Source organism: Netta rufina (assembly GCF_964035555.1).
Source record: "Netta rufina genome assembly, chromosome: 28".
NCBI lineage: Eukaryota > Metazoa > Chordata > Aves > Anseriformes > Anatidae > Netta > Netta rufina.
Genome location: NC_140152.1, coordinates 2274833 through 2301682, shown reverse-complemented (window position 1 = coordinate 2301682; position 26850 = coordinate 2274833). Strand labels below are relative to the sequence as shown.

The 26850-nt window shown below is 38.5% G+C and overlaps 1 protein-coding gene across 2 annotated transcripts; it reads left to right on the top strand.

Moving 5' to 3' along the window:
- The first annotated feature begins 124 nt into the window (after window positions 1-124).
- Window positions 125-26850, top strand: SPPL2B (signal peptide peptidase like 2B). 2 transcript variants are annotated; one of them, XM_084302920.1, is made up of 15 exons: window positions 125-213; window positions 6936-7055; window positions 8048-8230; window positions 9268-9357; window positions 10022-10161; window positions 10932-11074; window positions 11883-11979; window positions 12134-12250; window positions 15634-15715; window positions 16509-16583; window positions 16718-16780; window positions 18071-18170; window positions 19887-19964; window positions 21773-21933; window positions 23530-26850. In XM_084302920.1, exons 1-15 carry the CDS (start codon window positions 157-159, stop codon window positions 23815-23817), a joined length of 1794 nt encoding a protein of 597 aa, XP_084159046.1. In that variant the 5' UTR covers window positions 125-156; the 3' UTR covers window positions 23818-26850. The 2 variants fall into 2 exon arrangements, with proteins under 2 accessions (XP_084159046.1, XP_084159047.1); XM_084302921.1 differs by having other exon boundaries at window positions 21773-22001; window positions 23530-23605.

Sequence of the window (26850 nt, the reverse complement as noted above, 5' to 3'; positions counted from 1 at the left end):
CGCCAGAAGTGACGTTGCCTCCCGGGTAAACACCCATTGGCTTGCCGCGGGGCGAGGGGCGGGACTTCCGGGCCTGGTTGCTAGGTAACCGGTGCGGAAGGGGCCCGGCCTGGCCCGGGCGGAAACAAAAGCGGGCGGCGGCGCGGTGGGGCTGGGATGGCGGCGCGGTGGGTCCGGCTCCAGGCCCGGTTCCTCCTCCTCTTGCTGCCTCAGGTGAGCCGTCGGTGGCCGCCCCGAGAGTGCCATGGGCTCTCCCTGCTGCTGGGGGTGCCCTGCTGGGGTAGGCGCATTGGGTAGATAACGGGAAGGGGCCGTTACCGCAGCCCCCCCCCCCCCCCCCGTATGTGCTGTGTGTTCTCCGTGAGCTATCAGTGTCTGTGCGTTATTACTTTGTTCCGCAGTTGTCAGCGTGTTCTTTATCGTGGTGGCTTTGCTCAGCCTGAGCCTTCTGCAGGCAGCCCCTTGGGAACAGCGCGCGGGGCAGCGGATGGGTTTGGGGCTGGGGTCTCCCCAGGGGTGGGTTTTGGCGTTGGGGTCATCCCAGCCGATGGATCTTGGAGAAATCCCCCGTAGTAAAACAAACGGGGCTTCTGCTGAACCCACAGATAGCTTTGATCCCTGCGTTCTTCTCCTGTAGAAAAAAAATTTTGTGGGACAAACTTTCCTAGGTCTTACAAACATGTGTGACAAGTCGTGCAAGTAATCCTGACACAGGAGAGAATGGGTTTTCTAGCTGTTGTGTTGTGGCACAGTACATAGTTTGTGTATTTTAAGCTCGGGTGTTCTGCATTCTGAAAGTATCATTAAGATATCTTAACTGCTTACAAGTACTCTGTAGAGCAGCATTTCTTCTTGGATCTTCTTGGTGCAAGATCTTAATATGATGGTTTGATTTTTCTCTCTTACCTGTCTCCTTAATATTTCCTTGTAAGCAATCTTTGGTTACAGAATGAGCTGATTACCAGTTAACGTACTTCTTTTCTTACATCTGCATAATGCTTTCTCGTCCTCATTTTTCACCTGCTTTGTGTATTTTGCAGTTTCTAATAATGCTTCAAATGTACTGGTAGTGCCAACACGAGGCCCACAGATTAATAAGGTATAAGAAAGGGTTGAGGTCTGGCATGGAGTTCACCATCACCTTTGAAAAAGTGACCCCTGTCACTTACCTACTGTAAGCTACTAATGTTTCAGGTGTCCAAGATGGCTTGTTCAAAAACTATTTGAAGAGCTCTGATTTTGCAGTATTTTACATCTCCTGTACTTGCCTGTAGGAGTTCTAGCTAGTACCTCATCCTCAGCTGGAGGCAGGGAAGAGTGCTCTGATGCACTTGTACCAAAGTGAGTACAAGTGACTGATGGATGGGATTATTCCAGGAGGACAAAGCTGATGAATGGGATTATTTCAGGAGGACAAAGCTGACAGCTCTTACAATGAGTTGTGTGTATTTACTGTGTGCTAGTTCTACTTGTCATATATTTACACAGACCAAGATATAACCGTATATTTATACAGACCGAGGTACTGCTTATGATATAACTCTATGAACCAGTGTCCCTAAGGCAAGGACAAGGTAATAACTCGCTGTTCCTGTACCATGGTGTACCTTGTTCTTTTCTGCTGGCATTACTAGATTATGCTAGAAACTGGAGTGTTGGAGTGACAAACTTAATGCTCCAGAGATTTTTTTCTTAGTTTTCATTATTTCAGTGACCTGACTCAAGCCTAGCTCCCCAGCCTGTTATGTTGGCAGAACTGTGAAGGCTGTGAAATCAGAGGCAGGTCATGAATAAGTCCTGTCTTCTCCTCTAGATACTGCCGTACAAATTTATAGCCCTGTCTTGTAAAACTACCTCTCTATGTACATCCAGACTTGTGTGACCTCCTTATAGTATAATTTGCCCCTTTCTATGTTGCCTTACACTTTCACCATGAAATGTAATCCCTTAAAGTTATACAGACTGTATTGTCCTGCTGTGACTCTTTCTTCCTTCTGTGGAAAAACAAAGGTTTAGATAGTTAAAGGTGTATGGGGTGCCCAGGTGAGTTTGGAGACATGGCAGAGACGAGCAAACAGCGAGAATGAGCCCATCAGTTGGCTCAGTTGCTCATGTTGCAGTTTCTCAAGAAACTTGGTGAGCTGAGTTCCTCTTCTCCACCTTCTTCCATCGTTTAACTTAAAAGCCCAGCTGCTCGTCTGCAAGCTGCATTAGCTCACCATCATGGGCAAAATTTGGGAAGTGGTCTGCTTTTTTAACACATTAAATAGACCACGTAAGGGTCTGAGACTCAGAGCAAACAAGTGTGCTCTTCTGGTGCCACAAATTAATAGATTGGCTCAACTGCCTTTTAAGTTGTGCACTCAGACTTGATGCTTCTGTGTGAGAACCTTTACCTTGTTTTGCAGCTTTGTATTGTAAATTGTGTTGATTGTAGGGCAGTCTTCAGAAAGCCACGATTCTAGCAGGTTGCCATCTCTGCAGAAATCTAGCTTGTGGGGATATCTGGATGTCTGACTGTAAATGTTCTGTTACCATACAAGCATTATTTATTTACATATGGAAAATGGATAATTCCCTACTGAACTGGGAGGAGTTACTTCTATTTGAGGCTAAGAAGCCTATTCCATTTTAAGCTTGTCACAATCTTCTAAATCATATGTACTGTATGAAGCAAGAATCTGAAAACAATTTATCATACCAGCTGTTATTTTTTTCCTGCAGATTTGGATATAAAGCCCAGCCTTTTCCAAAACCCTTGAAAAAGTGCTTTTTGGGCTTGTGGGAAGGTTGTACAGGATCTGTGCAGGAGATTGTTTCCTCATAGGTTAATCCAGGATACAGAGTGATCTCTAGGAACCGTGAACAGTAACAAAGGTTGCCGCTGTCCCAGTGCATCAACCTCACTGCTTTGAACTTCCTCTGGCAATGTGATGCCTAGTGATGTAAACAAAAACAAAACTGGAAGCATCAAAGCCCTACAGTGCTGACAAAAAGGAACCCTAATGCCCATGACTCTCCTTAGGTGGAAGAGAATGAGAACAGGATCGAAGTGGTTGTTAACAGACTCCAGAACTATGCTTTGATGCTAAGTGATAATTGCATTGTAAAAATGTTTGTTAATCCCCGTTCATTTCTGTCCTCTGTGGACAATCTGTAACTCCTTACACCTTCTGCTTTCAGCCTTGATTGTATTCCATTTAATTCCCCTCATCCTTGATTTTACTTGTCTTTTGGCACACAAGTGCACAGCTTTCTGAAGTGTTTTGAGCACTACACAGTAGGAACCTTTTACTCCCCTAGTATTTCTTTTAAGAACCATTAAGTTGCTCAGAAAGCCTAACTGTGTATTGCTGTCTTCAGTGTGGCTCTTGGGGATTCTCACGAGTTTCAGTAATGGTAATGGAAATGAAGCAACACACCCTATGCCTATTCTCTCCTCTTAAAGATGTGTAGTTTCTGTTATAAATGCCAGATCTTTAACTGTACAAGCTGATGGTTGTTCAAATGCATAAAGCCATCCTGCTGCAGGTAGCTAGCACCTGCAAAACTGCCTGAAGCATTTAGAGATAGCTGTGCATGTAATATTCAAAACCGAGCTGTCCAGGTTTTGGATGTGATGGTGTAAGTACTGCTCAGCAATAACTAAAACACTGGTGTGTTAGCAGAATTATTCTCATCCTAAATCCAAAGCAAAGCACCGTGCCAGCTGCTAGGAAGAAAACTAATGAGGTTCAGGACTTCCCAGCTTCTAATGCTGTCCTGGCAGCGAGAGGACTGGAGGTGCACAAGAAGCTGGAAGGGGACACAACCAGGGCCAAAGGGATATCCCATGCCATGTGTTATGCTCAGCAATGAAACTGGGGAGATTGGCCAGAGATGGGGCCTTGCTGCTCAGGGACTGGCTGGGCATTGGTGAGCAATTGTGTTATGCATCACTTGTTCTTTTTATATTCTTTTATTCTTATTACTTATTATTTTTCCTTCCTTTTCTGTCCTATTAAACTGTCTTTCACTCAACCTGTGAGTTTTACCTCGTTCTGATTCTCCCACCCCACTGGGGTAGGGTGAGGGGAACAAATGTCTGTGTGGTGCTGAGCTGCCTGCTGGGTTAAACCATAGCAGTCCTTTTTTAAACCCAGACAGTTTCTGTAACAATAAGCAGGAAGCACTCTTGTTCTGACCATCTCTATATCTATGCTAGGGTCTCTGGCGTGTTACTCGTGCAAGACAAGTTCAAGATAATGACTGTGGGCTATTATTTAGCGATGCTTCCTTTTATTGAAATGAAAGTGGTTTAGGTGCTGTGGTTAAATAGCTCAGATGTGAGCTAAAGAAGCACACTGACAAGTAGGTATCTCTTTTTCTTGTTGTTTGGTTTTGCTAAATACATGTTTGGTTTTTTTTTCCACCACCATTCTGCATGGTGATATCTCCCTTTCCACAGCAGCTGTGTCTTGAAACTTGCACTTTGGTTACAGGGCCTTAATCAGCACTGAAATAGGCAGTGTAGCCTGCTATGCCCAGCACACTTCAGGACAAATCTGGTGTATTTTAGAGAACCGAATGAACACTAATACTGAAGAAGAAAATTGCCGCATCAGTTATCCAAAGTTAATTATACATAAGAGCTAAAGATCAAATATTTCTACATCCTGCATATTTGGGGTTGATTTTTTCTTTACCCCTTTGCTGTCAAATGGTATAGTTTATTCTCCAGGCAATTTGGAGTTTGTTTACAATTAAAGACAATTCTTCAAAGTGTTCCAGAAAGCATGCTCGCTGCGAGTGTTTCCAGGGGTGCAGCGTAGCATCCACTTAGTAGGTTTGAAATAAACGGGGAGAAATGTCTGAGGGATTCTTTCAATGAATTTTAGTACAAGCACGTTAAGATTCAGCTTTGCTTCCAGGTGTCTGTCATCTTGTTTCTCAGCAGCTACCTGAAGAAACAAATGTATAAGATGTATTTGTACAAGCGTATTGTTATCAAACCATTAATTTGTTTAACATATGAATGTTAGAAGGAGATGTGACAGGCTCATCTGTCAACACCTTTCTATCTAAAATTGTTAGTCTAAGCCAGCACAGCAGTGTGGTTAGGGATAGTCTGTTGTGTTTCTCTCATAATCTTGAAATCTTTCAATTCATCCAAGTTTAAAAGAGAAAGGGTCTTCCAGATGACACTTGTGCTTCAGATGCTGAGGCAGGTTTTAGGGTATCTACATGGAGGGATCTTGTGAATATACAGGCTGCTGGAAAAGCTCTGCTCATAGAGTGCTGGACAAGAAAAAGTAGCCAAGAATTGGAACAGGAGCTGGGTCTTTGGGTAGGGGGTAGTAGGACATGAAGGCAGTTGGTAGGAAGATAAAATGAGTTGGCTTTGAGTTGTTCAGCACAGGGCTATAAAAGCACTGCTAGGCTGGATTAAGGGAGAGAGCGTCTCTAGCTTTCCTCCTTTTGTCATGCTGGCTTTTGGGTTTTGTCTTGCCAGCCATTCTTCCTGCTCTGCATCTGCACTTTCCATGAAACCCCTGAGGAGCTGCATTTTAGGTCTGTGATCAGAACAGTGTAGGTGTTAGCTGTTGCTGATCAGCTCTTGCACGGTGTTAAGACCTTTGCTGTTTGTTACCATCCTGCATCCCTGGCAACTAGGCTGGGGGTGGGCAAGAGGCTCAGAGGGAATGCAGCTGGGACAGCTGAGCTGGCTGAAGGGTTGTTCCATGCCATCTAGCTTTGTGCTCAGCAAAAAAACTTGAGAGAGTTTTTCCAAAGCAGCTGCTGCTCAGGGACTGTCTGGGCTTTGGTCTGCTGGTGGTGAGTGACTGCTTTTGCATCATGTGTCTTTGCTGTTGTTGGTTTTGGCTGTATTTTTTCTCTTCTTATCCTCTGCTTCTTAAACCGTATATGGCTTGACCTACCTTTTTTTTTCCCCCCTCATTTCTGCCCTTCTTGTTCTCTCCCCCATGCTGCAGGGGGAAAGTGATCGATCAGTTCGTTGGGGGCTTGGCTGCCAGCTGAGGTCAGCCCACCACAGCTGTGTGATGGGAAATCAACCCCATGCTTTTGCCCTCCCTTCAGGGCACTTAAGAGTTTGTACAAGCAGTGCAGTGTCAATGCACATTATCTTTTTATAGTCTGTTACCTGGCAGCAGTACTTCACAGTCCTCTTGCAGAGAAACTTAAGTGCTTGAAGGCCTGAAGCAGCAGTTAAAGATCAAGACTTTCCAGCTTCAAAAAGAGGCATTGATCTGGATTTGTGCATTTTAATTAAAAAAAAAAAAAAAAGTGAATTGTTCAGAAAGCAGGACAAAAAGTCTCTTGAATGTGAACGAAGCATTTAAAGCTTTCTACAGGGACTGCAATGGTCAGAACTTGGCTAGTCCCTAAGCACCACGTCCAACCTTTCCTTGAACACCCCCAGGGATGGTGACTCCACCACCTCCCTGGGCAACCCATCCCAATGCCTGACTGCTCTTTCCGAGAAGGAATGTCTCCTCATTTCTAACCTAAACCTCCCCTGGCACAACTTGAGGCCATTCCCTCTAGTCCTACCACTAGTTCTCTATTAGAAGAGGCCGACCCCCAGCTCCCCACAACTTCCTTTCACTGAAGGTCAGTGTGACATGAAGTGGCACAGAAGGAAGAGGGACGGGAACAGAATCTCCTGGTGGTGGGATTGTTGTTTTTAAAGCCATATTCAGGGAGGCTTCATTTGATTCTCTGACCAGTTCCTGTGTAGGAGGGAATCTGCCTTATGTATCTGAATTCTTTGTTTGAAGTATGATGGAAGTGATAACGAATTCCACTGTATTCCCTGCACAGACCCGGAAACTTCTTAGTCTTCTGTTTTTCTTTTAAGTAAAAAGCAGATGAGCTGACAGCAAGCTGTTTCATGTATCCCAAGCTTCTTGTGCTGAATTTTGTTATACTTTCAGGTGTACTGCGAGTATGGAATGGTACATGTCCTTTCAGAGAAGGGGAGCAGCAAAGGAAAAGACTACTGTATCCTCTTCAACTCGCAGTGGGCCCATTTGCCACATGATCTGGGTAAAGCTGTAAGTACCTAGCTAAGTATTAAGAAAAGAATATATACAAAAATGCCTTTGTTATAGGGGAAACTTCTAATTCCTATCTTGGATTTAGTAGAATCTGAAACACCTAATTTGCTTGCTGTGCTTTGAAAAATATTTTCAGTCTGTTAAGATCTCCCTAGACAGTGCTGTGATGGTGGTACTTCTTTCCAAGCAGCATGCAGAGAGTTAACTATTTCAGGTTCAATCTTTCTTTTGCACATTATCAATTAAATGATAATAGAACTTACCTGTGCTTGGAAAGAAGTTTTTATGTTAGTGTGATACAAAAAGATACCACATGACCTTCCTGATATCCTAAATTCATAGTTCTGTTAAGTTTAGGAATAAATACAAACTGTCACATGTGTTCTGTGTTATCCAGAGCTGTGTAAGCTGATGACTTTTTTTCCCACTCAGTGGTGATAGGTGGCCACTTCTCACTCATGAGACCCTCACTGTTTACAAGCAACAAATCTGGGAGATCACCGTTCCTAGACAGTTCCTTTAGTACCTGTACCAAGCAGTTACCATCAACGTGCTTTTCAAATTTCCTGGATCTGTTGTAGCAGCTGTGTGGTATTCCCACTTAACATCTGGCAAGTTGAAGTCACCCTTAAAGACAAAGGCAGTTAGAGATATCCCTTAGTTCCTTATACAATCATCGGTGTCATCATCCTGGCTGGGTGGTCTATACTAGACTCCCACAATGACATCTGATCTGTTTACTTTTCCCTTAATCCTTACTAAGAGGCCCTCTGCTGGGTTGTCATCAATTTACAAACTCTGTACAATCCTGCCCCTCTGTTACAGAACCACCCCGCTATATTGCCTGCTCTGCCTACAGAGAGAACAACACTTGCTTCTCTGAGAATACTCTCACTTTATTGTAAATTCTAAGTTGTCTTTTAGAAACCCTGTGCTTTTTTGCTCTTGATTTTATTTTTATGTATATATAAAATATTTTTTCTTTTCAGTCACTCTTGCAGCTGCAGGATCAGACAGCATCTGTTTTGTGTTCTCCTTCTGATGTACCTGATGGGGGATTTAATAATCAAATCCCCATGGTGATGCGAGGGAATTGCACCTTCTATGAGAAAGTGAGGCTTGCTCAGATAAATGGAGCTCGTGGGCTGCTGATTGTTAGCAGAGAGAGGCTGGTAAGTCTATTTCTGTCTTCGCAAATTACTGATGCTCCTCTAGCGTTAGATACTGTCTTATTTTCAGTGCTTATTGCTGGTATCAGATGCTCCTCTTTAAATATACACACATGTTATCTATGTTTATTTTCATGCATCTTCCTGCCTTGCCTAGCCATGTGTGGAAATAATACAGCTGAAGAAAATATTAATGAAACAAGAGGATATATTAATTTAAGTAGGCAGAGTGCTGCATAGAGCCTCTGTAACATGAAGTCAAAGGCTTAGAATTTTCCTCACATCTTATGAAATACTGGAATCAAAAAGATTCCAAGCCATTCTATGGTTCTTGACTTCTCTGGGTGCCTTTACATACTGAGCTGCTAACTTCAGAGAACTGTTAATGATTTCAGGATCTATTTCTGAGTGGTAACCACCAATTCAGAGTTTAGGAACATACTGGCATAGATTATATTACTTTTTCCAAGTTGCATTACTTTATATTTGTGCTAAAGTGAATTGGCCATCTTTTTCCACTCACTCAGTTTGGTGAGGTCTTCAGGATTGGTGTGTGCAGGGCTGTTTCTCACTCCTCTCTCTCTCAGCTGCTGTTGCACAGCAATATTTCCCCTTCCTGCAATGTGCTCTCCCAGAGGCAAAACCAGCATCACACGTGGCTCGGCTCTGGCCAGCAGTGGGTCCCTTTTGGAGCTGGCTAGAACTGGGTCTGATCTGACCTGGGGCAGCTGCTGTGCTGTGCTCACAGAGGCCACCCTTGCATCTTCCTGCTACCAAGCCCTTGCCACGTGGCCCCAGTGCAGCATCTTTATAGTTGGTTTAAGATTTTTGATAAGGTATTAGCAGTATTTTTTTGTTTTGTACTGTGTTTTGGGTTATTTCTTCTGTGGTTTGCCTGTGTAAAGATAACTTTAGATTATACTTTTTCTTTGTCCCTTTTGCTTCCTTTTAATTCAGAAAATACTCTAAAAACCTTAACCCTTTTGATGTAGTCTTTGCAGAAATTAATATATTTTTGCCTGATCTGAACTGTCTTTCAGGTTCCTCCTGGGGGTAACAGGAGTCAGTATGAAGAGATTGATATTCCTGTTGCTCTGCTGAGCTATTCTGATATGTTAGATATTGGCAAGGTAAGCTCAATACTAAATACTCTATTTCATACCATCTCAAATGAGTTATTGATCAGCAGTATGTGAAGCTCATCTTAGGAGCTTTGGATCTGTAGAATTATACTCACAAAGTGTGTTATGTTATGTTTTATCTAGTTATGTTTTATGAAGTGTCCATCCTATACTTATTTTGGGGAGCCTTGCTTTGGAATAGTCCTTATCTGGTAGTGTACTTTGAATAAAGTACACTTTAAGGAAGGAGTTCAACCATGTGTGATGAGGAAGCTAACTTCACAAGTATGTTAGTGGTGTAAAAGAAAACAGGCGTGTGTAAAGCATGTGTAAGCTCTTTCACTGTTGTAGTATCATTATCTCTATCTTCTCTTGAACTGAGGCAGCAGAGGAAGACCTAGATGTGCCAAGGCGGTTTTGCAGAAGCAGAACTGCAGATGTCTGTAGTACTTCTAGATCACAGAGAAAGATGTCTCCTTAAATTGTGTTTATATTTGGAATCTCTGAAGGTGTTCTTCGCATTCCCTTGACACATAGCCTTTATTTTTTATTTTTTTAAATACCTTTCCTGGGAAAATGATATCAAAAACAAACTTGGGAGACTTAAAGAACAGGGTAGTTCTAACTGAAGAATGATCACTAAGTTCCTTTGAATTTGTGCTTGCCTCTGCAGAGTTTCGGCAGGTCAGTGAAAGGGGCGATGTATGCACCAAATGAGCCTGTGCTAGACTATAACATGGTGATCATATTTGTCATGGCCGTGGGGACTGTTGCAATTGGAGGCTACTGGGCGGGAAGCAGAGATGTGAAAAAGTGAGTATGGGGAATATAATATGCCAGATTTCTTCTTATGGTTTTGATGGGGGCGGGATGGAACCACGGTGGTGGTGTCCTCTAAAGACATCCTGGTAGCTGTGCAGCTGATTGGAGACTCTGTATAACTGGAATGGGAAGATACTAGTGTAACATCTGAGAGCCCTTAAGCATGGTGTATAATTTTAATGTACAGTATTTGAGTGTTTTGCCTTTTTTCAAAAAGCCAAGCATTTGAAAAACTTGAAAGGGAAATTGGATTGGAATAGGCTATTTGGGCATTTGCAAAGAGTCATTTTTAAAGGTCTTTTATGAAAATTATAGTGATTTGATTTCACTAGTATAGTGTAAAACAGATGGTTAACATATGATGTTTATTATAAATGTTTTACTGAAATTTTATGGTTACTTTTAGCAAGTAGATGTGGAGGAAATATATTCTATGCATTTCCAACATTTACTTCATGCAAGCTGATTTCAGGATTTCTTCTGAAGTCAGCAGTGTATTCTCTGGGAATTTTCAAGATTCATAGTTGTAAGTGAATGAAAAATAGTACTCTTGATATAACAATTTTGTGATTACTATTACACCAGATTATTCTGGTGTTCATACATACATGTAAAATGTTGAATTCCACTGACTTCAGTGGAAATCCGTGCAGGTATTGGTGTAGTGTCATCTTTTCCAAGTCCATGTAACTCTTACTGAAGTTTCAGTGCCATTTTCTTGCAGAAGTAATGGTCTGATTATAGCCATATTACTCTTTCAGGCGATACATGAAGCACAAACGTGATGATGGGGCAGAGAAACATGATGATGAAACAGTTGATGTGACTCCAATAATGATCTGTGTATTTGTAGTAATGTGCTGCTCAATGCTGGTCCTCCTTTATTTCTTCTATGACCACTTAGGTACTCTTAAGTTGTATTTCTATTGATACATTTTCAATACTACTAGGCTGCCATTGCTTCAAGAACAATTTTACTGTAGAAGTGATTACGAAACAGCTGTCTTCTACCATCTTTTCTCATTGCTATATGATTTAAACACTTTAAGAAAATCCTCAGAGTAGACCTCTGTACCTACTTTAGTAAGGTTGGATTTGGTATTCATAGCACTTCTTTCAAATATTAAAATCTGTTAAGTAGAATAAAAGGTGTAAGACGCTAAGTCTGCATTTTTATCAAAGGATTTCTCAAACCTATACTCTCCTTTCTATTATTATTCAAGTTGATTTTTCTAGCTTTATTAAGTAAGGTAATCATCTATTGATTACTTTTTATCAAATTAAAGAAAGAACTTGCAACCTTAACACCCTGAAACTTCCATTCTCCTATTTCTGAGGAAGCTATGAAAGATGCATACCAGCTGTGTTAATTCCTTTTGTTACTGAGTGATTTTAATTGTTCCCTTGTGACATTTATGTGTACCAATTGCGAGAAGATGAACACTTCACAGTAAATTGTCTCTGGCTTCTGATTTAAAGCTTACTTTAAAAATAGTAGCCAGGAGCTTTTGATCTGTTAAAGTAGCTGTTGCATAAAGTACCTGAATAAACTAACCTGCAATTAGATATTTAAAGAGCATAAATCTAATCAACAGTTATTTGAAATCTGTTTAATTTTCACTGATGAATTTTAAGCGTTATTCAGGCTTTTTCTTTGAAAGAAAGCATCTCATAACTTACCCTTTGTGGACTTACTATTTTTTATTTGTCAGTCTATGTTATCATAGGAATATTCTGCCTGGCTGCCTCAATTGGACTTTACAGTTGCCTGTCTCCTTTTGTAAGAAGATTTCCCTTGGGAAAGTGTAGGTATGTGACAACTTGTAAGTTCTTTAATGGGAAAAATTAAATTTATAGTATAGGGTAATTAAGGGATTTACAGGGTGATTTTGTGTTTCAAAACGTTTATGAAGGAGGAGGGCAACTACATATATGACTGTACCCGTTTGTGTTTCATTTTCAGAATCCCAGACAACAACTTGCCTTATTTTCACAAGCGTCCACAGGTCCGGATGTTGCTGTTGGCAGTATTTTGTATCTCTGTCAGTGTAGTCTGGGGAATCTTCAGAAATGAAGATCAGTAAGTGTATATTTTAATTTCTATGCAAGAAGACTGTAATCTGTGTTATACTATGTTATTGCTATCTGTAGAAGCTTAAACATATCCAGAATCTAGGAGTTGGAAGAAATTAGACTTCTATTGATTACTTTTTGTCAAATTAAAGAAAAAACTTGCAATCTTAACACCCTGGAACTTCCATTCTCATATTTCTGAGGAAGCTGTGAAAGATGCATACCATCTGCGTTAATTCATTTTGTTACGGAGTAATTTTAAGTGTTAAAAAAATAGAAATAAAATTCATAGTTGCTCTTGATGTACTTCATCTTTTTCTCATTGGTCTAGGTTACAGGAAACTGTCTCTTGCTATACCTGAGTTTCTTCCATAAAATTCAGGCTTCACTGGTTCTGGATTCCCAGCCAATATTCTGACTGGTTTCATGCAGCTTTTCACAAGTGGTGTAGAAGTTTGGGTGCAAGTTGTCTAATTTATTTCTTTAGGTGATGGTCCACATGTGAAATTTTTCTGAGAGAATAAGACCTATGACAATTGTCAGATCTTTAGAAAATGGTTTACTCATGCCAGACAGTTGAGGGGAGCTATGTCCAGTGTTGCTGTGGTACCTAATTACAGCATGCTCATTCTTCTTACTGCTTCAGTTAAAAGGATTCTATCACAGGTTCCATGTTAGAACTGAAATGTTGGCTTTAGTTTCTGCTGTTAGTACTGAACGTGTCTTTCTTGTCTTGAATGCCTTTTATTGCCTTTGTGGGGTCTGTTTTCTGTGTTAAGGCTTTGGATCATTCACTGACAAAACTCAGAAGGCATCAACTCTGAACCTCTTTTAGAGCAATAAGGAACCAGTGTCAGACTGAGAAGTACAGAAATGCTATATTGCCATTCCAATGTGTGATAATTAGGACTGGGAAACCCTTAATCTTCTGCCTCAAATCTGGAGTGGATTTGAAGCGTCCTGCACAAAGCTTCATCAGCAGGTACTCAGGTATTGATCAGAGGATCACAGAAGCATAATGTCTCATCTGCATCTAGTCTCTAGCAGTTACAGGGAAACACTAGTGTTCCATATCTCAAGTCCTACTTTTGTTTCATCCTAGCTATCGAGTAAAACAAAAAGCTTTAGTTCTTCTAGACTTAACTTGCAAAAATTTGCCCAGGAAAAATTCTTCCATTCACTGAGATTCCTAGACAGGAGGCTTTTCAGCAGTGTTTTATCCAAGGAAAAGACCACTAGCAGCCTCTGAAAGGATAAGTACATCTTTCTTTCTGCGGATGATTCACTCTGTGTTTCCTTTGGAGAGTCAAGTTGAACCAGTTTCTTTTAAGACTGGCATATGAAGAATTATTCCATCAGGAAGTGTGATAATAAGTAAGGTGATTCTTAATTACTAGTATTAACCAAGAATTAATCTGTTTTTCCATCCTGTTTTTTTTGTTGGTGACTATACCACCAGCAACCATAGCTGCATTTTTATGTTGCTATAATGTAAGAGCAGTGTGTATTGTAAATGTGAGACAAAGTATGTAGGGAGAGAGAAAAATGTTCTGTTAGAACTGTCACAGATTTTAGTATAGCTAGTTTTATTCTCTATTCACTAATTTCTTTAAAGAGTCAGGACGTTACTAGTTTATAATAAGTGGGTATAAACTCCAGTATTTTTCATCAGCATTATAAATCTAATCGTTCATGGAAAAAATAATTCCAGGTATTGAAAAGGATTGGAAAAAGTAGAATTTGAAAAGCAGCTACTGGCAGCAAATACATATGAAAATTTGCTGTGTGAGGTTAAATGCACTCTGAGGTAGTTATGTGTTCAAAGACCGTTTAATTGCTCTGAAGAAATCGGAACAAAGAGGATAAAGGCAATTAGCTTGTCCTAAACTAAATTGCTGAGTATGAATTACAACTTGTTTTAAAATCTTAGTCTTCCAACCAAGAGATTAAAGAATGTCATATCTATGTGCTAGATGATAGACTAAAACATGGGTAGTTTGGACCAAAAAAAAAAAAATGCAGAATTACAGAATGTTTGAGGTTGGAGGTCCTGTGATCCAACCACCCTGCTCAAGCAAGTCAACCTAGGTCCAGTTGCCCAGGACCGTGTCCAGATGACCTTTTTTTTTTTTTTTATATCTCCAAGGAGAGAGACTCCCTAGCTGCCCTGGGCAACCTGTGCCAGTGCTCATTCACCTGAACAGTGGAAAATGAGAATATTCTGTGATTCAGTTTTTGCTTGTCACTTCTCATCCTATCACTTGGTGCCACTGAAACAAGTACGGCATCTTTGCGCCCTCCCTTCAGATACTCATGTACATTGATAAGATCTTCCCAAGCCTTCTTTTATCTAGGCTGAATAGTCCCGTCTCTCTCTCTCTTTCCTCGTAGGAGAGATGCTTCAGTCCCTCCACCATCTCTGTGAGCCTTTGTTGGAGTCTCTCTAGTAGCTCCATTTCTTGTACCGAGGAGCCCAGGACTGGACACCACACTTAAGGTGGACCTAAGGCTGAGTTAGAGGGGAAAGATCACCTCCCTCAGCCTGCTAGTAACACCCCTCCTAATGCAGCCTAGGATACCATTGCTCACCTTTGTTGTAAGATCATATTTCTGATTCATATTCAACTTGGTGTCCACCAGCACCCCCAGCCTCTTCTCTGCAAAGTTGCTTTCCAGAAGGTTGGCCCCCAGCATGTACTGGTGCATGGGGTTCTTCTTCCACAGTTGGAGGATTTTGCACTTTCTCTTGTTGAACTTCATGATTTTCTTTTCAGCCTGTTTCTCCATCCTGTTGAGGTTCTTTTGGATGGCAGTACAACCTTCTGGTATGTCAGCCACTCCTCCCAGCTTTGTGTCATCTGTAAACTTGCTGAGAGTACATTCAGCCACATCATCCAGATCATTAATGAAGAAGTTCAACAGGATTGGACCCCATGTGGATCACTGGGGTACACTGCTGGCTATTGGCCTCCAACTAGACTTTGAGTCACTAATCACCACCCTCTGGGCCTGGTCTTTCAGCTGGCTTGTACCTCCTTGTCTGCCCATCTATATGGGCATATATAAATGTATCAACAGCTTTCTATGGGAAAATTGTGGAAGACACTGTGTAGAAAGCCTTCCTGAAGTCCAGATAAAGTATCTGCTGTTCATATAATGAAAGTCATTTACCTTGTAGAAGGTTATCAGGTTGGTCAAGTACAACTTCATATTTGTAAGTCCATGATGACTACAATATTGATTGCAAACAAGAGCTTGTAATAAAATTTTTATTTTGGTTTGGTGGTTGTTTTATTTACTTTTTTTTCCCCAAGCAGGTACTTAGTGAAAACAGCTTGGTCTGACTGTCCTGCTGCTTCCTGCAAAAATATAAATTTTCTCTTCCTTTAGGTGGGCCTGGGTTCTGCAAGATGCTTTAGGAATTGCTTTCTGTCTTTACATGTTGAAAACAATTCGCCTGCCTACATTTAAGGTATGGATGTTAAAGAGATATTAAATTTTGGTTTACTTTAAAATGGTTTACTTTACAGCAGTGTGAACCAGTGAACTTCTCATCCATACAGTGATGATTTCATGGTATAGGTCTTTGATTTAAACACAAAAAATGCTGAAGCACCGTATGATACAGATTTTACTAATTGTGATTACTTCATAAAGACTTGTTTCTTGAGATCTGTCAGCTGTGATTTTTCAGTCCTTCTCAATGTCATTTTGCTGGAAATCAGATATGAGTAGCTTCCACCACTCTGTTTTGTTTTTCCCTTAATTTGACATAAGATGGATGCAATGTTCTAATTTTCAAATCTTTTAGAACTTAATCAGTATTCCAAAATAAAAATTAGCGTTAGTCATTTAGTTGCTTCTTAGGCAGCTCTTCAAACTCTTTTCCAAGTTATCTTTACCTATAAATCTGTTCCCCTGTAGAAATTGGCTGAGATAGCGTAGATGCTGTTTCGAACTATGCCTAGCATCATTCAGAGAAAATGCAAAAGTTTTTAGTATCTCCTAACAAATTGAAACATAATTTTCAGATTTTATAGGATAAAGAATTTGAGGGACTAACATAACTTTGTATCTGAGAATTATATTCTTGCTACATGCAAAATGAGATTCTTCCATTTAAAATATTTAGGAATTGAGAAAAATTAGGGTGTCTTGTTTAGTCCTAATTTTTTATTCTGAATACTCAAGCTGCTGAATATATGCTGCTGGTAACTAATGCATAGTATATAAATACACACCAATTATCTTGTCTCTTCTTCCAGGGTTGCACCTTGCTCCTCCTGGTTCTTTTTGTCTATGATGTATTCTTTGTATTTATCACACCTTTTCTAACAAAGGTAAGTAAAGTATTTTTCTGTTGCCTGCTGCAGACAGAGCAAAAAGTAATGACATGTTTCACTGTGTATTCCTAAATAATCCCTGGCCTGCTGATTGATGTGCTGATTTAAAATTTTGCCATTTTTTTCTTTAGACTGGGGAGAGTATAATGGTGGAGGTAGCTGCAGGCCCATCTGATTCTGCCACTCATGAAAAGGTATTGTACGTAGTCTGAAAAGTATGCATTAACTTCTAGCTATTAAGCTTTCAACTTCTGTAAAACTCAAAGACTATGGGTCTGAAATGGATATGCCACTCAAAGAATTTTACATGGAAATAAGCACTCCTAAGCTCTCTGGAAATCTACAAAAGAAACAGGACCAAGCAGACTTCTAGTGACTCTTCATGATAGCTTTGGTCTTCCTTTATCTTGCTTTTAAAGAGTTTCAGTAAAAGGAAGCTGGTTAGCTCAGTTTCATAAAAGTATGTGAGCATATTTGTAATATAATTTCTAATGGAGCATATCCATTTTAACCTGAAGAGATTAAATGCATATGATGTCTCTTTCCTACCATCCAGCCCCCCCCAGTTTTGACAATTGTTTTATGAAAACCTGAAGCTAGGCAAAGGAGAGAAACACAAACTGGAGATAGAAAACAGAAGTCAGAATTCAACACTTCTATAACCTTTGACTACAGCCAGCTGCATGCACAGGGCTGTACAACGTGATGTGGCTGAGTTGAGGAAGAAAGTAGGTGAGATGTAGAAAATGATGAGTTACAGTGTAGAAAATAAATACGAAGTGAATCTGTAGGAAAACCAGTTTTGTTTAAATTACACTAGTCTTTTGCTCCCACTTTAGTTCAAATTTTACACACAATTGTATGAAAGAATAATTATACTATAAGTAGATACAATGATTTTAACACTATTATAAGCAAAATATCTTTTCTTTAATAGTCTAATATAGAAATATGTTTGCACTGAACCTTGTCATACTGTGCCTCAACACTGCAAGTTATGTAATAAACAGAAATGTTAGAATACACGCACAACAAAAAAAACAAGTCTCAAAGTGATTGGAAAAATTACTTTTTAAAGGGTTTCCCAAGTTTTTGCTCTTTTGATACATCCATTGCAACCAGTAGAACCAAATATAAAGCTATTTCTTATACATGTGGCAGCTTGTCTAATTTTGTTTCTACTGTTAAACCAGAGTTGATACCTACGACATGTGAGGACTTTGACATTAATATAGAGTATTTTGAGATGTGCATCATACTACAAGTTGTCTTGGCCATTTGTTTTTAATAGTATTTCTTCACTCCCATCTTAACTGTATTTTTATTGTTGTCAGTAATGAGATGTATAATGTTTAAAAAAAAAAAAAAAAAAGATGTTTTTGCTACATCTGTGTAGCCTCTAGGTCCAGTACAACAGTAACAAGTTCTGGTGTCAGTATGTAGAGAAGAAAGCTTTTCATAAGGATTATGTCTTTCTTTCTAAGCTCCCAATGGTCCTGAAGGTTCCACGACTGAACTCTTCACCACTGGCTCTGTGTGACAGGCCTTTTTCTCTCCTAGGATTTGGAGACATTTTAGTTCCAGGTATTTCTTGTTTAGTGTGTTAATTGTACTTGTTGCACTGTCATATTAGCTTATTCTTCTGCTTCCACTTCAAGTGGGAAGTTTGATTTGACATGTATAAACCTGATATATTTGTAAGTATACCTTTCTGTTTTTTTTTCTGCACTATTTACTCTTTCAATAAGAAATTAAATGCCTACTAATTTGATGGTTCAGTTTCACATGCAGTCAAGTCGAGAAATGTAGAGAAAACTGAAGAATTAATTCAGCAGCTAATATTACAATATAAACATTTTTAATAGTGAGATCATAGAGGAAGTGACTTGCCCATTTGCCTGTGATTTGAGTGCACATATACCTCACTATTCAAAACTTCATTGTTTTGTTATTCACACAATGAATGTCCATTGTTACTACCTCACTTTCTCTACTTACCTGCATCTCCAGCATCATAATGGTCTGTTTGAAGACTGCTCTGGTTCTTATAGGTTGTATTCTTAAAATGAAGCTTCCAGTTTGTCAGGTTGATGATCTAGTAAGCCACTTGAAGCCATCCCCATCCATAGGTTGCCAAAATGCAAAACAGGCTGTGATGACAGCAATTTACAACATTAACATTTAGAACATTAGGTTGGAGCCATCTCTTGTCATGTGGTCAGTCATCAGAGAGCTGTCTCCACCTTTACTGTGCATTAGCTGCCACTGAGTGCTCTGTCCATGTTTCTTCCAGTACTATGCCAATTGAAAAGCATCTCAATATACTACAGCACTTGGCAGAGTAGATTTGCAGTTGCTATTGGTTGGAAAAGCTCCAGAACTCATCTCTGGGTACATGTGGATGTTATGGACAATTCACCTGAAAATAAAAAAAAGAAATTCACCAGTAATTGGAGTTCAAGAAGTGCTTCCCATTTGCACTGTGACCTCCCTTCTGCCTGCTTTCTAATTCTTTGTACCCAGGATCATTTATTTCCAAGCTTCAGAGTTAAGAGTTGAACTAAATCTTACACAAGGAGCTTGATTATCCAAGGAACTTGGATAATCTGAGATTAAGAGAATTATCTACATTCTAGTGATGAAACATTCTGTGGACAATTCATCTAGCAGCATTCTTTCTGTGAATAACTTATTTTTCACTAGCTGCGTAATCTTCTGTGGTACAATTGTTAACTTTTGCTTCATTTGATTTGCCAGAGCAATTACTTTTTTTGTTGTTGTTTTTGTTTCTTGTTTTCTTTAAAATACATGAACAAACAGGTTCATGTGCATTGCTTTGAAACTTACTTTGTTTCATTTTAATCAAGAACTCTTTAAAAAAAAAAAAAAAAAGCACACAAAAGTACTGTGCATTTAGCCTTGATTTCTACAGAACCAAAGTTTCTGCAATCCCTGGTTTCAATAAAATTCAGCAAAACCTTAGACAATTATATTCCTACAAGTTTCATGGAAAAAAAATCTATTTAAATAGGGTGGGGTGGAGAGGGATCCTTCCCACAGGAGGGAAAGGCAGAAGCATGGTAATAAAAAGAATTAACTTAAGGGTAACTTTGACCATTTATGTAACTATTCTGTAAGCTGTGGGGCTTACTGAATGATGCTGTCATGGTTCTTAAATAGTGGAGTACCAAAGTATTGGAAAAAAAAAAATCTTAAAAGTTCATAGATAATTTGATATACATTTTCATTTATCTCAATGCATGAATGGGTTGAAAATGTAATTGTTCTTTCCTTTCCTAGGTTTACTGGTAGCCTACTGTCATAGATTTGATATTCAGGTCCAGTCATCCAGAGTCTATTTTGTAGCCTGCACAATAGGTATGTTTGACACTTAAACGTGATATCTAGAGGAGTCACTCCCTTCAAAAGCATACTATTGATCTCATACTATGTTGTTTTTTGATCATTCTGCTCCATTCATTATTAAACAGAAGTAATAAAGCAAATAAAACTCTGTTCTTTAAAGGCTAGACCTTCTACTACTGAATTATGACATCACTTTCTTGAGCTGCCTTGTCTGACATAAATAAAGGAAACTACTTCTGATCATGATTTGTGTAACTGTAACCCCTACATGTATTCTTACATTTGCTAAGCTACTCATTCTGGCTTCTTGATTAAAGATTTTTTTGAGTTGGTGGCATATGAAAATTCAGGTTCAAAGATATTGACTTTGTTCTTTTTGTGTGTTCTAAAAATCTGTGATTTATGATGTAATGAATTATTTTGTAATGGATATAATACCTCCAAATGGGTTCCAAATTGGTTTCAAACTTCAGTTTGTAGAATCCAGAGTTGTACACCATGGGCTTCAAGGTGACTGACAAATGCTATCTTAACTTCTAACACAGCCAACAGAAACCTGTATTTATGCTAGCAAAGACTTGGAATGTTTGTAGTTAATGTCATAAACTTAGGGGAAAATGCTTTAGAAATTCTTGCAAATATAGCTAGATTCTTAAAGACTTAAAGCAGCATTAGAGTAGAAAATTTTAGACAATTTCCTCTCATAGGTTCTTAAAGTAACCTGTTGTCTTGCCTGGTACTTTCAAAACATCTTTACAACATTTTCCTATCAATTTCTGTATCCGTGAAGAGTCAGTGTTGTTGAAGCAATAAAAACTAACCACATACTGCACTGTATTAGTAAAATTAGAGTCAGCAGGATGAGAGAAGTGATTATTCCCTCAGTTTGTCATTTAAGACTGAATCTGGAATATTGTATTTAGGGGGACTGGGCATCCTCAGAGCAAAAGAGACACTGATATGCTGGAGTAAATCCAGTGCAGGCCACTAAGATGGTTGGGTGCTGAAGCATGTGATGCTCAAAGAAGAGAATGCAAAGGGGAAATTCTTTTGCTGTCCAAAGCTACTGAATGTGAAGTAGCTGAGAAGACATAACGAGACTTCTCTTGCTAGTGTGCACGGCGAAGATGTGAGGCAATGAACTTAGGTCACAAAAACTAATATTTCAGTTAAATACAAAGAACTATCAATAATTTAAAAAAAAAAAAAAATGGATAAAACTATTGAGTATTCCAGTAATCTTACTTGTGAACAAAAATCAGTTAGTTTTAGCTTCCTTCTTCTGAAAATGCAATTGAAAATAATTACAATATAAAATCCTAAATGTTTCTGTTCTGCTTTTCTGCACAATACAAGCAGTAATTTAAAACAAAATAGTAAATTATACATCTGTTTTTTTAAGTAATGTTGCCATGTAGTAAGAAGCAGTCAAAGCCAAACCAAGTATATAATATAATATGGTCAAAATAATTGTCTCTATCTGAATTCATAAATATAATAGGAGAAATAAAATATTTATTTTGCTTCTCTAAAACTGTTTAAGATATTGATTTAATCACACAGCATGGACTAGGTCAATCACACTACTTTCACATTGTACTACCAATAGAAAGAGAGTAGTATCTCAAAGTAGTAGTCGAAGTTTATAGTGTATGTATAATGCTTCTGTTTAAAAGCCTGAAAAAAATTTGGAGAAGTTGCTTTATGTACTTATTGGGGAAAAAAAAAAATCCTGTTAAAATGCTTATTTAGCTATTTAATTGTTTTTTCTTAAGCAGAGCTATAGCTGAATTTTTTTTTCTTATTTTGTTTCCTTCCAGCATATGGCATAGGCCTTCTTGTGACCTTTGTCGCCTTGGCATTGATGCAGATGGGCCAGCCAGCTCTCCTCTACTTGGTGCCCTGCACTCTAATCACGAGTTTTGCTGTGGCTCTTTGGAGAAAGGAGCTTGCAATGTTCTGGACGGGCAGCGGCTTTGCGGTGAATACCAGTTTGATATGAGTGTCTTCAAGAAATACTATTATTATAAAAACCTAACTAGAATTAAAGTTGAGTAAAATATTGTAGTATTATCCACCAAAACCAAAGATTTTTGTTTTGCTTGATTGTTACTTTTTTGCTTCAGTGATGTTTTCATTTTCTTTCTTTTAATATTAATGTTAATATTAATGGCCATGTAAACTAGCTAGTGAAAAGTAGACCCTGTCTGTCCTTCATTCTGACACAATTTTTACTGGTTTGATCTTTGTTGAAAGTATTATTACTGTTGTGGTAAGTAACTCCTTAATACTTATCTTCATATCTTTTTAGTAGCCTACAGCTTATGAAGATAGAGATCTAGATCAGTTCATAATAGATTGCTTATAGTCCCTTAAATTTTACAGAAGGTAGTGCTTCTCTTTTCATGGTTCTTCAGTAAGAACATAAACTTTAGGACTGGTTGAGTTGGCAAATACTGTTTCTTATTACAGGAAGCTAAGTAGCATGCAGTTAGTTGAGTTGGGATTGCAGTCCTTTGTATGCCTTACACAGGTCATGTTTCTGGAAAACTGTCACAACTGATGAATCAAGAAATAGGGACTAAAACTGCTACTAATGTGTCACAGAAAGGTTGCAATCAAAGAAATGAAAGGCATTGTCAGTTTTTTACAGACATGTGATAGCAAGAGACCCAGGAGGATCTTAGCAAATAAAAGTTCTTCCTATTCAGAGAACACTTAAAAATAATTCAGAAATTCCTGCAACTCTGATTTAGAGAAATAGTATTTCCTGGTTACAAATCTTTTAGGCATTTCACTACTGTTCTGTGTTAGCAACCTAGCACAAAGACACTTTAATAGTATTAAGGGTGCCAATACATTGTAGCCTCATATCTGAATTTGGAGCTTATAAAAAGGCGGAGGATTTTTTTTTTTTTTTTTTTGGAAAAAAAATCCATTCTGCAGATGACTAGCTAGAGCTTTAACATACAAGGTTACCAGAAGTACAATGCAGATGTATAGCATAGCAAGCAGCTACCTCTTACCATTCTTAGAAATACATATTTTAAAAAAAAAAGTCAAATGTTCATCTGGAAGTTGTTCTCTATTTCTTTAGGACCATCTCATGTAATAATACCTTCCCTTCCTTAGCCTTAACAAAATTGTCTTGAAAGTTTAGACTAGAAGTCATGAATTCAAACAACAGTTTAAAACAAAACCTTTTTTAGAAGTTTAGTAACTTTTTTTTCTGTGTAGACGTGAAACTCTTTGCCAAAATTGTTGTGAATAAGAAAAGTTTACAGGGTTTTTAAAAATTATTAGACAAGTTCTTGGAAGAAAAAACTCCTGTGCACTTTAAGATGCAAAAATAGGATCACATTATGCATGTGTCCACTGCTGAAGAATAGTGAGAGATGTGCCTTTTATCTTCACCTTGTGTGACCATTTGATCTGACCACTTCACCTGATAACTGGAGGCAGTTGAAAACAGTTTTTACAAATCCTAGTGTATCTCTATATACAGTTAATACCGTTCTTGACAGCAGTGTAACAATTAATGATCTTCTTCATTCTAACTGTGATCTTCCATTTGCAGAAAGACCTACCTCAGCCTCCCTTGGTGATAGCTCCTGTCAACTGCCCTGAGCTTCCCAAAGATAGCAATGTACCAGCCTCTCAACAAGAGACAGAGCAAATGACCAATCCCACCCTCCATGTGAAGGAGCTGCATGGCCCCACCTTGACTGCAGAGGAGCTGGCTGATAATGACACAAAGACGGAACAGTCAGAAATTTCTATCACACAGAGTGAGGAACCAGCTGGGCATAACAAGGACGACCTTGAAAGCAAATGCCTAAACCTAGAGCAAAAACAGGTGGAATAAACAATGTGATAGGAACTCCGTATCTTCTGTCACAAACATCCATGTAAAGCCAGTATGTATTTAGACTGGTTCAGTAGTATTCACCTTCATTGAGGAACCTCATTGGGAGTCTGATCATCAAACACAATGCAGAATGTTCTGCCTCCAGCTTCGGTACAGCTATACACTTCAAATATATTTCTGAAATATGGTGCTCTACAAGGGTTCTGATGTATGGATTTCAGTGATCATTTTATAAGTGAATGCCTTTGACTGATGCATTTTCATTATACCGGGGTAGTATTAAGAGTCTTTATTTACACAGTACTCTGTGCTTGTGTGGCTATTATTGCTGCTTTAGCATAGTGTAGGTTAACATGGAGGAAAAGCATTGAACAAGTCTGCTACAATGCTTAGTTGAGAGAAACATAGGTTTTTAGCACTTTGCCTACTGTCACGTTTTACTCGTCAAAGCCATTGATGCAAGGGAATGCTTTAGTATAAGCTGACATTCAGGAAATGCAGAGGATGGTTAAATTATCAGCCTCTGAAAGGATTTATACTACCGTGGTGCATTAAATGCATCTCTTAAACTTTTTTGTCTTTGTTTTTACTTCCAGGTATCTGTGTTGGCTACTAGTCTAGTTTAAAAGGCAGGATTAATGGAGCTACAGGAAGCTCTCTAAGCACTCCTATGAACTCCAGGGGCTGTCTCTGAAAATAAAGTGTTTGTCACAGAATAAGTGTATTAAGAATGTTTGCTTTAGAATTAAAATACAAGCCAGATAAATAAGAAAATAGGTAATTATATAAGCGTTGTATACGAAGCTTAATAGGCAGTACTTTCACTAGGAAAAACGTTAAAGTAAAACAGCAAAAAGAATCAGTAAAAGCTCAAAAATCCAAACTGCTGAACTTTAAGGAATGTAGTTGTGATCATTAATTCTGAAGAAAAGGGTGTTTTCATTCCCAAGGGAACACATATGGTGCTATAGTCACTCGTGATTTAGAGCTACTTGCTGCTCAGTAACTAATCAGCTGCTTCAAAGAATGTTTTGTTTTGTCCCAAGAGTAGCTAAGTGTGGCCTGTCAGGTTCCAAAATGAGGCTGTGATCTAGCCTATTATTTTGCCCCTCTTGCTAAATGACGTTGTGAAAGACTAAATTGATGAATTTAAAACTATTTGAGGTGCAAAACTATTTGAGGTACAGCTCGTCTTAATTTATATTCCTGAAAATGTGCATTTTCTTACATAACATGGTTGAACCGTTTATGCATCAGCTTTGATACACACAGATGATGAGATTTGCATATCATTTATTCAATTTAAGAACACTTGGTTTCATCAAAGGTGTCTGTGTTCTACACTTAAATTGCAATTCCCTAAAATTTTGAACTTCAAATATTTTACATTAAAGCTGAAAAAGGAAATATGATGTGAATATCATATAAAGAATATGATTCCAAATTGCATGGAAGAAATGCTTTTCAGAGTATTTCAAGAGCCTAAAATGTCATTTACAAAAGCATCATCATTGTGTCATGATCTGAGGCAATGCTTTTAAATTAAGAGTCTCCAGTTGGCATGTTGAGTTGAATGCTGAAAGGCTCTCCTTTGAATGTCTGTCTGTTAAACTTCAGCCATTATCTCTTTGGCTAGGTCTTCCAAAAGTTTGCCCTATATTTTTTGGGTGTTTAACCTCTCTTTATCTGTTTTGCATTGGGTGGACAATATTCTTTCTCTAGAATGTGAAAGGCTTTCTGTAAAACCATACCATGGGTTCAGGATTTTACCAGCTTCTGCCTAAAGCTTCAAGCCCTGTCTGATAGATTGATTTTTAGAGGTGAGTTTCTTGAAAGGCTTACTGAGTCCTAAGGCCTGCACCACATTAATTTATGATTGGCCCAAATGGATTAGATAGTAGGATTAGAGAGATCTGGGTTATTTTTGTTCTTCTGTTTTATCTCCTCTTTAACAGACTATGTTACTTTTGCCAGGGGTAATCTGAACCAATTAGTGATTAAAAAGCAACAGAGACATTTTATTGAAAACATCAGCCAGCTGGACTATGCCTTAATTTAAACCATTGTACAAGTATGTATATTAAAAATACAATCCTGTGTTTAAATAATGAACTTGACAAATAGTGATAAAACGAATTTGGAGACTGACTCAAAGTTCTATGTTTTTTTTCTTGATTATATTTCAGTCATAATATTTTTGGGAGTAGTTTTTATATGCTTATGTCAGTAGTTTTTTGATGATGAAGCATTAAGATTTATCACCACCTTGAAAATGTATTTTAACATTTGTTCTCATGCAGTGTGGGGTAGGTAAGAGTTTATTTCTCAAGTTGTTTATAACTCAATTAAAATGGAATAATTTATAACACTGATTAACTTAAAGACATTCAGTAGTTGCTTTGTTCATATTTCACTCCAGATGGGTCTGCTTGTAACACATGCTTCACCTTCTTGTTTTTGATGGTTTTCCATCTAAGTGTAATATTTCTTCAAACTCCAGAGATCGATGTGGAAAAAAATAGTGCAATAATTCCAGTTGAAGTATGTAAATAATGAGTTATATACTTTGACTATTCTAGTACTGTACAAATCAGGAGACCCTGGTGCACTAGTCTGGCTGTGACTGTTTAGACCCTGATCCCACATAGTTCAATCACTTCCATCAAAAAACAAGGCTCTGCTTTTCTGTCTTTCAAAAAACCTCCCACAGCAACTTAATGTAAAACATAGTGCTTTATAGGAAAATGTCAAGATATATTCTATGTAGTTAATTCTGATTTTTTTTTTATGATTGCGGATGTACATTCTCCACCAACTTGAGTTAAAAGGCTGCTTTTTAAGTAATGTTAAAGTGCTTCTTGGTTAACACAAAAGCAACCAAAAATCTTTCTTTGGATAACCACAGTAATGAGTGTCAGATTCTTTCCTGGCTCTGAAATTACTAAATATGAGTCAGTGTGGTGGTCCAAGTGTTTGGTTTTGATTTGTCCTCCTGAAGGGTTCCACAAATTCAGCTGAAGGTAGAATGCA

Excerpts from the sequence above, each read along its gene's own strand:
- SPPL2B (XM_084302920.1), top strand. The coding sequence starts at position 157 with ATGGCGGCGCGGTGGGTCCGGCTCCAGGCCCGGTTCCTCCTCCTCTTG. Across the intron at positions 9,358-10,021 it reads ATATGTTAGATATTGGCAAG|AGTTTCGGCAGGTCAGTGAA; the intron begins GTAAGCTCAATA and ends TTGCCTCTGCAG. Across the intron at positions 15,716-16,508 it reads TTCGCCTGCCTACATTTAAG|GGTTGCACCTTGCTCCTCCT; the intron begins GTATGGATGTTA and ends CTCTTCTTCCAG.